The following is a 12353-nucleotide window of genomic DNA, read 5'->3' as shown; positions in this document are numbered from 1 at the left end:
TGTAACAGTAAATTGTTATTTGCTAAAATGTAGAATCCTCATATGTTCAAGGACGTTTCATTGCTGGCACATTTTCTGGATAGATTTTGCAGTTCATCAGTTGAATATGGAAAAGTTGTTCAGATTTCCATAAGTTCAGAATACAGAACTCTTCTCAGTTGACTGGACTCTGTTCACAATTTTTAAAAGATTTATCTGCGCCATTCATTATTTACCCTTTATGTATTATTAATTACTTTCATTTCAATTTCTTTATCCATAATTTATGAGTGTGACTGAGTTTTTTATTTTTAAAAATGGAATTCATTTGTAGCATTGGCTGTGGCTGAAAACAGTATTTTTGTCTCTCTAGAATTCTTTTTTCCTGAACTTCCTTATCATGCCAAGTGTTTGTCTAACCTAAATGTTGCAATTTCTGTGTTAGCAACTAAACAAACAAAACTATTGGTTTAGGATTTGGTAGCAAGAGTTTGCTACCCCTCCATGGATCACTGCCTTGTTGTGGCGAAGGGGCTTGTGTAACTCAGTGAAGCCATAAGCTATGCCGTGCAGGGCCACCCAAGATGGACAGGTCATGGTGGGGAGTTCTGACAAAATGTGGTCCACTGGAGAAGGAAATGGCAACCCACTCCAGTATTCTTGCCAAGAAAACCCCATGGAACGTATCACAAGGCTAAAAGATATGACGCCGGAAGATGAGCCCCTCAGGTCGGAAGGTGTCCAATATACTGCTGGGGAAGAGCAGAGGGAATTTCTAAGTAGCGCCAGAAAGAGTGAAGCGGCTAGGCCAAAGCTGAAAGGACACTCAGCTGTGGATGTGTCTGGTGGTGAAAAGAAAATCTGATGCTGTAAAGAACAATATTGTTTAGGAACCTGGAATGTCAGATCAATGAATCAAGGTAAGCTGGAGGTGGTCAAACATGAGATGGCAAGACTGAACATCGACATCTTGGGAATCAGCGAACTAAAATGGACAGGCATGGGTGAATTTAATTCAGGTGACCATTATATCTACTATTGTGGGCAAGAATCCCTTAAAAGAAATGGAGTAGCACTCATAGTCAACAAAAGGGTGGGAAAAGCAGTACTGGGGTACAATCTTAAAAATGATAGAATGATCTCAGTACGAATCCAAGGCAAACCATTCAACATCACAGTAATTCAAGTCTATGCCCCAACCACTGAGGCCAAAGAAGCTGAGGTTGATCGGTTCTATGAAGACCTACAACACCTTCTAGAACTAACACCAAAAAAAGATGTCCTCTTCATCATAGGCGATTGGAATGCGAAAGTAGGAAGTCAAGAAATCACCGGGATAACAGGCAGGCATGGCCTTGGTGTACAAAATGAAGCAGGACAAAAGCTAATAGTTTTGCCAAGAGAACACGCTGATCACAGCAAACACTCTTTTCCAACAACACAAGAGACGACTCTACACATGGACATCACCAGATGGTCAATATCGAAATCAGATTGGTTATGTACTTTGCAGCCAAAGATGGAGAAGCTCCATACAATCAGTAAAAACAAGACCTGGAGCTGACTGTGGCTCAGATCATGAGCTTCTTATTGCAAAATTTCGGCTTAAATTGAAGAATGTAGGGAAAACCACTAAACCATTCAGGTATGACCTAAATCATATCCCTTATGAATATACAGTGGAGGTGAGGAATAGATTTCAGGGATTAGACCTGATAGACAGAGTGCCTGAGGAACTCTGGATGGAGGTCCGTAACATTGTTCAGGAGGCAGCAACGAAATCCATCCCAAAGAAAAAGAAATGCAAGAAAGCAAAGTGGCTGTCTGATGCGGCTTTACAAGTAGCTGAGGAAAGAAGGGAAGCGAAAAGCAAGGGAGAAAGGGGAAGATATATCCAACTGAATGCAGAGTTCCAGAGAATAGCAAGGAGAGACAAGAAGGCCTTCTTAAATGAACAATGCAAAGAAATCGAGGAAAACAACAGAATGGGAAAGACTAGAGATCTCTTCAAGAAAATTAGTGATCTCAAGGGAACGTTTTGTGCAAAGACGGGCATGATAAAGGACAAAGAAGGCAGGGACCTAACAGAAGCAGATGAGATTAAGAAGAGGTGGCAAGAATACACAGAAGAACTATACAGGAAAGATCTTAATGTCCTTGATAGCCATGATAGTGCGGTCACTGAACTTGAGCCGGACATCCTTGAGAGTGAAGTCAAGTGGGCCTTAGGAAGCATTAGTAACAACAAAGCTAGCGGAGATGACAGTATTCCAGCTGAGCTATTTAAAATCCTACAAGATGATGCTGTTAAAGTGCTGCATTCAATATGCCAACAAATTTGGAACACTCAGCAATGGCCGCAAGACTGGAAAAGGTCAGTTTACATTCCAATTCCAAAGAAGGGCAACGCCAAAGAGTGTTCAAACTACCGTACCATTGCGCTCATTTCACATGCCAGCAAGGTGATGCTCAAAATCCTACAAGCTAGGCTTCAGCAGTATGCGAATCGAGAACTATCAGAAGTACAAGCTGGGTTTCGAAGAGGCAGAGGAACTAGAGATCAAATCGCCAACATTCGCTGCATCATGGAGAAAGCAAGAGAATTCCAGAAAAACGTCTATTTCTGCTTCATTGACTACGCTAAAGCCTTTGATTGTGTGGATCACAACAAACTGTGGCAAATTCTTAAAGTGATGGGAGTACCAGACCACCTTACCTGTCTCCTGAGAAACCTGTACGAGGGTTAAGAAGCAACAGTAAGAACCAGACATGGAACAACCGATTGGTTCAAAATTGGGAAAGGAGTACGACAAGGCTGCATATTGTCACCCTGCTTATTTAACTTATATGCAGAGTACATCATGAGAAACACCGGGTTGGATGAATCAGAGATCGGAATTAAGATTGCTGGGAGAATTATCAACAACCTCCGATATGCAGACGATACCACCCTAATGGCAGAAAGCGAAGAGGATCTAAACAGCCTCTTGTTGAGGGTGAAGGAGGAGAGTGCAAAAGCTGGTTTGAAACTCAACATTAAAAAAACAAAGATCATGGCATCTGGCCCTATCACTTCCTGGCATATAGAAGGGGAAGAAATGGAAGCAGTGACAGATTTTACTTTCTTGGGCTCCAAGATCACCACAGACGGTGACTGTAGCCATGAAATCACAAGACGCTTGCTCCTTGGGAGGAAAGCTATGGTAAACCTAGACAGCATAGTAAGAAGCAGAGACATCACCTTGCCAACAAAGGTCCGTCTAATCAAAGCTATGGTTTTCCCAGTAGTAATGTATGTCTGTGAGAGCTGGACTGTAAGGAAGGCTGAGCGCCGAAGAATTGATGCTTTCGAACTGTGGTGCTGGAGAAGACTCTTACGAGTCCCCTGGACTGCAAGGAGGTCAAATCAGTCCATCCTAAAGGAAATCAACCCTGAGCGCTCATTGGAAGGACAGATACTGAAGCTGAAGCTCAAATATTTTGGCCACCTAATGCGAAGAGAAAACTCTCTGGAAAAGACCCTGATGCTGGGAAAGACTGAAGGCAAAAGGAGAAGGGAACGGCAGAGGATGAGATGGCTAGTTAGCATCACCGATGCAATGAATATGAACTTGAGCACGCTCTGCGAGAGAGCGCAGGACAGGAAGGCCTGGCGTGCTATGGTCCATGGGGTCACGAAGAGTCAGACACGACTGAACGACAACAACAAGCAAGAGTTTACTATACAATACTTGAGAACTAGAAGCTTGCTGTGAAAGAGCTGGCTTCTTAATTAAAATCAATAAATGGGATTCAATCCCACCATTATCCAATTGTTGCCACCCTCTGGGTTGTCAGGTCACAATGCTGCAGTGACAACAGAAGCCACAAATGCACAAAATTCCCCATCAGGATCTAGAGTCTAGACTATAGACCTAGCAAGCCTATGCCTCTTTGGCTCTATCCCACCGTTATCCTCTGTCTCATGGAGAATAAGGCTATCAATGGCTACTAGTCATGATGGCTATATATTACTTCCATTATCAGAGACACTTTGCCTCTCAGTACTGGATGCTGGGGATCATGAGCAGCAAGATTCATGTCCTGCTTGTAGGCCACCCATTGGGACATCTAGTTGGCTGGACTAGATAGGCCAGGGGTGGGCAATCTCCAGGAGCTCGGGGGCTGCCCCCTCCCCCACCAAATTTGCTGCTGAAATTCAGCAGCACAGGGACAGGGGGAAAAGCTGCAAAGTAGTCCTCCTTTTAAAGGATAAAGTTGGTGGTTTGCCACTGAAATTGGATGGTGTGGTGGCAATGACAAAAAGGGGCTATTTTGCTTTCAAATAGCCTGTTAGCCACAGCCACCACACAAGAATTCAGTGGCAAACCACCACTTTATCTTTTTAAAAAGGGGCTCATTTGCTGCTCCCTCGCCCTACTGCAACCACCAAATTTTGTTGGCAACAGAGAAGCTGGGGGCTTGGGGAAAAAAAGGCTAGGGGGGCATATGTTGCCTACCTCTGAGATAAGCCTTTGGTCTGATCCAGCATGGCTCTTTTTTTGTTCTTGCCCAATATTGCTCCATTTGGTTCATCTTTAGGAACTGCATAATGCTCCTCCTCAGTCCTAGGGGATCTTCACGACAACGAAATGAGAAGCACATTGGAGCATTACCTGGATTTTCATGAAATCAACTTTGGTCTATCAGGGACACACGAAGCAAGGTAAGCCGAGAGTAGTGTACCTTTAAAATCCGGTTTTCAGAGGTCACACAGCACTTGAAAGGAACATACTTCCAGGTGGGGTGCGGGGAGTAGAACTGAACATCATCAAACTGGCAAGGGCTGCTCAACCAATGAGAAGACTTGTTTCCTGCCCCAGTCCAGGCTCCCCACTGCTACTACATTATTATGAACAGAGAGCAACTAATTTTCCCCATGCATGCAGATTTCCCTGAAGAAGCCCAAATCCCCAGTTCTCCAGTGCAGCATCTGAAGGCTCCCCCTGAGAGCTTCCCCCCACCCCAATTTCATCACATTCCAGCAAAACTACTTCCATTGGGGAAACAAGAGGGAATGGGGCGTCCCACCCCCTTGACCACATCACTGCCAGGGGTACACTCAGGATTTAATGTGGGGGCGACATGGCACACTGTGGTAAAACCACCAGGGAGCCACTTTCAGTAAAAAAAGTCAGAGTAAAAGGAGTTTCAGAAAATGCGGCTTTTCAAGAGGGAAGAGGCTGGTTGACAGCAGATTGGTGACAATGTCATCTGTCACAAAGGAACTCAAACTGCTCTAACTTTGCAATAAATCGCTCGTGAAGACAGCCCCTTACTCTCTCTTTGGCTCCTCCTTTCTTCAACTTGGCCACTCATTTAGGTTCCTGCTTCTCAGGTCTTTGCCTACTTTGCCCCACTTCCTCTGGTCACTTTTTCTGTTGTGCAGTCTTCCTAGCATTCTTCCCTCCCATCTCCCATAGCATATAGCTCTTCCTTATCTTAAGTGCTATGAGGTTTCTTCTGATCTTCTTCTTTTATTGACTCCCTCTTGCCTCAATTCTATTGGCAGGCAAAGATGTTTATATTCAGGCAGGCTTTAGGCACTAGCAGGTGCAGTTTATTTTTTAACTGTATTGATATTTTAAAGAAGTGATTTGCTTTTATATTTTGTTGGTAATTTTGTATTTTATCTTGTATGTTACTTCTAGTGGAAAGGTGGAAGATAAATGTAATAAAAATGAAATAAATCAATACTAAATCAACCTTTGACATATTTGAATGTCATATTCAGAACAAATACAACAAAACCACTGCCCATAAATATGTATGACTTTTAGTGGCTAAATTTTGTGGTAATTCCGAACTATATTTTCCTCTTTTATACAGAAGTGAGAATTTGCACTGTACCTGAAAATATGTAAACTGTGAATGGTAGAGGTCAGGATAAATATGAAGAGTAGTTCCGATAACCAGTAGCAGTTCAAACTTGTGAAGCGACGAACTGATGTATCCCGTAAAGCCCAGGCACCAGATCTTTAGGAGAGCTTCCAGATCAAACAGGACGGTAAATGCAACCTGGAGGAAACGTATATGGAGGAAAAATACATCCTGAAATGAGATCTAGAACCGTTCTGCATAACCATTTTGGCATGACAGAATCAGGGTTCTGTGCTCATCATGCACATGCCCACAGATGGGTATGGATGAGAATGTTGTTTTTGCTTGCAAAATGTGCCTCGTTCGAAGCTCCAAGTGCAAGCACGTGACTGAAGCAGCCCAGCTTTAGCCCAGGGAAGAAAGTTGCCAAATTAAGAAATTTATGCAAATTTGGGGAACTTTGTGCAAATCTCCCATTCAATTGCTGCTCGATTTGCACAAGTTTCCCATTCATGCAGAGCAAGCAGCCAAGGTTCCCATTTGTGCAGAGATCACAACTGTGAACGGGAATCAGGCAGGAGACAAGCGGCGAGAAAGAGTTTGGAGAATCCTGGAGATCTTGGATCTGGCTCGTTTGCCCATCTCTACCGTCAGATTTAAGCCCTTGGACTGCAAAGCAGAAGAGAAGCACATGCTGGCCTCTGCCAGTGGATCCTAAGCCACTTGGAGGTTGTGTCCTGTGCCTGCCTCCCAGAAAGAACATCACAGCAAGGGGAAGACCAGCCTGGCTGTGTCCATCAGCCAGAGAAGGAGTAGCTGCAGGTGATTTGCTCCCCATGATCTCTGCCAGAAAAGTCACTCTGTTTTAACTGCCAATTGCACTTGGACTGCAGAACAGAAGGGAAGCATGTTCTGGACTCTGCCATGTGCCAAACAAGGACTGCTGTGTCAGTTGCAGCATTTCTATCCAAGCAAGACCACCAACAAGGGAAGCTCAGCCTGGCCCTAACTGGACATGTAGTCAATAAATAAATAAATAAATAAATAAATAGTTTGTGCAAAAGAGGACTGGCTTCAAGGGTAGGCATGGTTGGGCTCCTGCCAAAGACCCACACTCCAGTAGGGTCCCACTGACAAGAGCTCCCTGGAGTTGTTCCTCCTCTGCACCACTGCAACCTGCTTGTTCACCTGTCTCTTGCTCTGCCCCAGACAATGATGGTGGTGAGGAGGAGGAGCAGGAGATGTTACTGCCTACTTGCTTCCTGGCTCTCTGCCTGTCAAGCAAGCAAACAAGCAAGCAAATGGCAGCAATGATGAGAAAGAGGAGGAGGAGCAATAGCAACTATTGGCAATGATGGTGAGAAGGTTGCGAGATACTCATTGAGGGAGGGGGGCAGTGAGGGTGTCTTGCTCAAGGTCCCTGAAGAACTTGGATCTGACACCGGTTCAAAACACGCACCTGAAACATGATTGCTGCATGATTTTTTTTTTTTTTGCTTAATATCCCTGTGATATTAAACAAATAGCAAATAGACTTCCAGTCAAAATGAATGTGGGGATGTTTGTCACCACCCCATAACCCCCCTTTGAAAGTTACCTATCATGCTTAAAGCATCTTCTAGAATGTTGACACTTTTCACTGTTTCATTATGAGAAGATTAACAATTAGAGAGTTAAATATATTTTAATTTATTCCAAAATTGTGTGGGATGGATCATTTGCATTTTAGATGCTTGTCAAAGGCGCTCAAAACCACTAACAATTAAAAAAATGCATCAAATGGTTTGCATAACATTTGGTTAAATTTAAAAACACCTGACTTTCCCCCCTAAGCATAGAGATAGGAGTCTGTCTGTCATCACTATTTACAAGAGAAGACTCTGAATCCAAACAGGCACTCCAGCTCTGTTAGTCCTGAAATGTAATATAAAGGAGACCTTGGCACTGCACAGAGTGGAGAAGCTGTAACATAAATGATTGAAGTTCAGCATGCTGTCACCTTTTCTTCTGCCAAAGTAGCAGAGAAACAATGCAGAGGTGGGGGAACTGTGGAAAGCCTAGAATGTGGGATGTCACCCAAGAGCACATTTTCAACCCAGCCTTTGAGTAGGCTCTGGGAGATGGCCAACCTATGCACTCCAAATCGTTTATACTATGTGAGTGGGGTGGTGTTTGATGTACCAAAATTGTTCTGTTTGAAAAACTGCAATACAAAATACTTTGTACTGTAACATTTATATTGTCACTGTCATTCCTTTGAATGCTCAATTCAGTCCCACCCAATCCAAAATAAATGCATTCTGCATTTCTGCATCCTGTATTTATGGGAATCCAGGCATGCAGAAATGTTCTAGCTTGCAAATTAATAGAAACAGGCAATTAAAAATACCCCCACACACACATGATCTGAAAAAGACACATGCTCAGTGGCTTCAAAGAGCTATGGAGGAGACGGAAGAAAGAGGGCGGTGGCAGAATTGACTGTCTTGACCGTCTTAACAGTTTATAGTATTACTGGAGGTGGGCATTTGGGTTGAGGTGATATCCACCATGAGGTTGAAAAACCCCTCTCCCTGGGAGATTTAGGAGGAAAGAAAGGGAAAATGCTGCCTTTCCCCTTTTTTCCCTTACAGGAATGCACCCTTCCCCCTTTGTATAGCAATTAAATGGTCAAGTTAGGGGTTGGCAGCCTCTGCTAAACCCAAGCCTCTTTAGCATTGCATAGCCCAATGAGGAAAGGTTTAAAGTGCGGTGGAAAGGAAAAAGACACCTTAAACCTCCCCTATCCATTTGCAAATTCCAAAGTGTGTTACAAGACTTCAGGCTGGTCAGAGACTTGCAGTTCTGTTCGGAGCTAACAGTAGAACATGATATTTTAGGGCCCAGCTTGTATGGGTTTAAAAGCCAGTTCCTAAGATACAGGACCACTCTCCTAACTTTCCATCCCGTTACAGTGCGATCAAGAAAGAGAAGGCAGAACATGGCTGTTCAGGATAGGATCCTGCTTGATTCTTGATGCTTGGGATTGGCAGAGACAGCAAAAGGTTTAGCTCCCCAGTTGTGCCCTTAAAGAACCTATTTACTTTCTCCCATATGTAACTGGTTGCAATTCCTTCCTTTGAAGAAAAAATTAAGGTACTATATTTAGAACACAATGTAGCCATGAGGTAAGGACAGAGCCTTCCTTCCATCTACCCTTGACACAGGAGTCCCTACACGTATATCATTCATCCTATTGATGCATATTTGGCTAGTAGTTCAGTAAATTAATAAAAGTGGCCTTTTTTCTCTTGTGAGAAGGGGAATATTCTACATATGCAACAGGTACCTAGACTGTGCATTGAAGCCAGGGGTACTGAACCTGTTTCAGCCTGACAGCAAAATTCAATTTCAGCGAAGCTCTTGGGGGCCACATTTCAATGGTAGACAAGGCTAAATACCAGCATGTTTTAGCTTAAAGCTCTTATTCCCAGTAAGAATAAGCCTTAGAAGAGGCATGCCAGCTTTTGAGAATGGGGAAAAAACTGCAAAAGTTATGAAAGTGACAAGCTATTGGCAGTTGGGGGAAAGAGGGTATGGCCATCTGGGTAGCCCCAGAGGGCCAGATTGGGACCTGAGGTGAGCCAGATTTAGCCCATGGGTTCAACACCCCTGGTTTAAGCTATGAGACCCATGAACATCTATTATGTATTGTCATTGGGAGGGTTCTCACGTCACACTAAGCCGCCCTGTATAAGCCACGGAATAAGCCACGGTGGGTTGTTTGTTTGTGGAACAACCCACGGTATGCTGGAAAATCGGGCTTGCCATGGCTGGTTCTCCCCCTCCTTCCCACTCAGTCCTCCACCCAACTCTGGCATGTATTCTGGGGATTTTATGGCAAAACCCATCTTGTCTCCCGCTCCCCGCTCCAATCGCTACCTTTTCATTCCCCAGCTTTTTTATTTTTTGGCGCCTCAAAAATGCGCCAATGAGGTAATAATTTTTAAAATTATTATTATTATTGTTCTTCCACAAATGAGCAAGTGCGCACTTACGGCTGTCCGATATGTGTAGTCTTGCTTGGTCACTTTCCTTGTATGTTTCAGCTGTCAAAGGGAGTGGTGAAGAGGAGTAGGTAACATACAAGAAAATTGACAAGATGAGGTTGCATGTAGGCTAATTTCTGCACATTTGTGAAGGACCAGGAGAGAAATAAAAGTAAGAGAAAGGAGGGACCAAGTAGCACAATGCAGAAGCACCAAAATGGGGGGGGGGTTCCAAAGGAGTAAACGGGCCAAAAGTGAGGGGGTATTTCTCCTTGGCAATGTGATCCTCTGGCTTTTAAGTGTTGAACTGATACTTCTCAGTATCCTCCACCTTTTCAACACTTCCCTTACTACTCTAGAAAGGGAAGATATTAACTCCCCCACCTTTCGCAGCTCCTTTTTGGTACTCCCCATTTTTGGTGCTTCTCAATTGTGCTACTGAGTTCCTCCTTTCTCTTACTATTACTTCCCCCCCAGTCCTTTGCAAATGCGTGGAAATTAGCCTATACATAACCTCATCTTGTTGATTTTCTTATATGTTACCTACTCTGCTTCCCTGCTCCCTTTGACAGCTGAAACATACAAGGGCATTGACCAGGCAAGACTACATATATCGGACAGCTGTAAGTATGTACTTACAAAGACCGACAAAAATAATAATGTAAAAATAATAGTTATGACCCCAATTGTGCATTTTTGAGGCAGCACTCTTGCTGACTGGCTCTGTAGCCTACCATGGTAACTTACAAAAAAACCATTCTCCCACGTTCAGATGACACAACAGATCGCCATGGGTTTGAACAATCCTACAAGAAGCCATGGGTTCTCTGCATAGCTTGTTCATGAAAAATAAGCCACCCTGCGAAAATGTGCTGGCTTTGGATGGCAGGACAACCCATCATGGCTGGCTGCCCATGGTGGGTTGTTGTGTCGTGCGAACCCAGTCACTGACTTTAGTGGTACTAGTACATAGTAAGTGGTCCCTAGGTAGGCCCCAATGCAGAAATAATCAAAGCATCCTTTGAAGTAATGAATATTTTCCTACGCAATGGTGGATTTCCTAAACTTAAGTTAACTTTGTGGTGAGGCATTAGTTCTTTCTGTCATCCATTTGCGACATTCCTGTTGTGAAAAGCCTTAGCTGGATGAGGCCTGCTGATGCTACCCTCCTGCCTCAGCTCATTATTGCTGACATTTTGTCTGAGGAAATGTTCCTTTAGAAAAGTGTATAGGGGACTTGTCAGCTGTTGTGAGAAATCTGGACAAATCAGTAAAGAATTCTTACTGTGCATTAAGAATAATAATCACAACAAATAACAGACTTTTAAAATGGCTTGACATTTGCCTGGGCTCCCTTACCTTTCCTTATTAGAAAAAATCTCTGACAATTTTCAGGGCACTCACCTCTGCAAGGTAGAATTCATCGTACTGGCTCTTAAAAGTCTCTCCTTTGTAATAGTTGCTAGCAGCGACAATTACATCCACTGCCACCATGCTCAGGATAAACATATGGAAAACTGAAGACCTCATCATTCTCTGCAGAGGGAAAACACATGTGTATAGAGAGTCTTCTTCATTGGAAAATAAAAAAAAAAACACTTCTTAATCATACACAGAAATAATTATACATGAATTCTGACAGCTGTAATAGAATAACTGCATGGAGAAATCTCCATAAAATCTCTTTAACACAGGAGGTTAAGGAACTTTGAACAAGGAAGATCCCAGATTCAGTTCTGGGCATCCCCAGTTAAAATGATCAGGTAGTAGGAACATGGTGGAAATACAGGAAGCTGCCTTATACTGAGTCAGACCATGGGCCCATCTAGACCAGTATTGTCAACACTGACTGGCAGTGGCTCTTCAAGATTTCAGGCAGGAATTTTTCCAGCCCCACCGGGAGATGCCGGGGATTGAACCTGGGACCTTCTGCATGCAAAGCAGGTGCTCTGCCACTGAGCCACAGTGTCTCCCTTGGTAGATAGGTAGCAAGTGGGATCATATCCAGTAGAGGTGAAAGACCTCTGCCTGAGACCCCAAAGAGCCACTGGACTAGATGGACAAATAGATGTGGTATAAGGCAGCTTCCTATGCCTTATACCACATATTCATAAGATTTGTGGATTTGTTTTCTTGTTTTATGGGTAGCGTGTTTTTAATCTTGAGGGCTGTGGAGAAAATTTGAAACTATACAGGGAATGTCTTTGTTAAATGCTCTGAAACCAGAATTGGTCTCAGCGTAGTGCTTTTTTGAGCTCAGCAGGGATGCAAATTAGTAGATCCAGATATTTCTTATATCATAGAGAAATAGGATAAAATAAAAGCTGATTTGTACATGCTACTCTTAATATAACAAAATAAAACGACAAATATTAAGATTCTGTGCATGTCATCAGAAAAACTGGACACTGTGTTAACAAACTAGCTGTATTCCAAGATACAACAATCTCCATGATGTCATGACTCTGAAGTACAGCAGTGACCCAG

The 12353-nt window shown here is 43.4% G+C and overlaps 1 protein-coding gene across 1 annotated transcript in view; it reads right to left on the bottom strand.

Moving 5' to 3' along the window:
* Positions 1-12353, bottom strand: part of NALCN (sodium leak channel, non-selective) — a 284191-nt gene that overhangs the window by 132438 nt on the left and 139400 nt on the right. The window contains exons 11-12 of the mRNA XM_084841809.1: positions 11271-11402; positions 5869-6036 (exon numbers count right to left, since the gene is read on the bottom strand). Of these exons, the coding sequence (XP_084697935.1) occupies positions 5869-6036; positions 11271-11402 (300 nt within the window). The remainder of the gene's footprint in view (positions 1-5868; positions 6037-11270; positions 11403-12353) is intronic.

Source organism: Heloderma suspectum, chromosome 3 (genome assembly GCF_057233095.1).
Source record: "Heloderma suspectum isolate Gila_16-S chromosome 3, 16-S_ref, whole genome shotgun sequence".
Classification (NCBI taxonomy): Eukaryota; Metazoa; Chordata; class Lepidosauria; order Squamata; family Helodermatidae; genus Heloderma; species Heloderma suspectum.
Note: the sequence above shows the minus strand (reverse complement) of the source record. Positions and strands in the feature narration are given on the sequence as shown.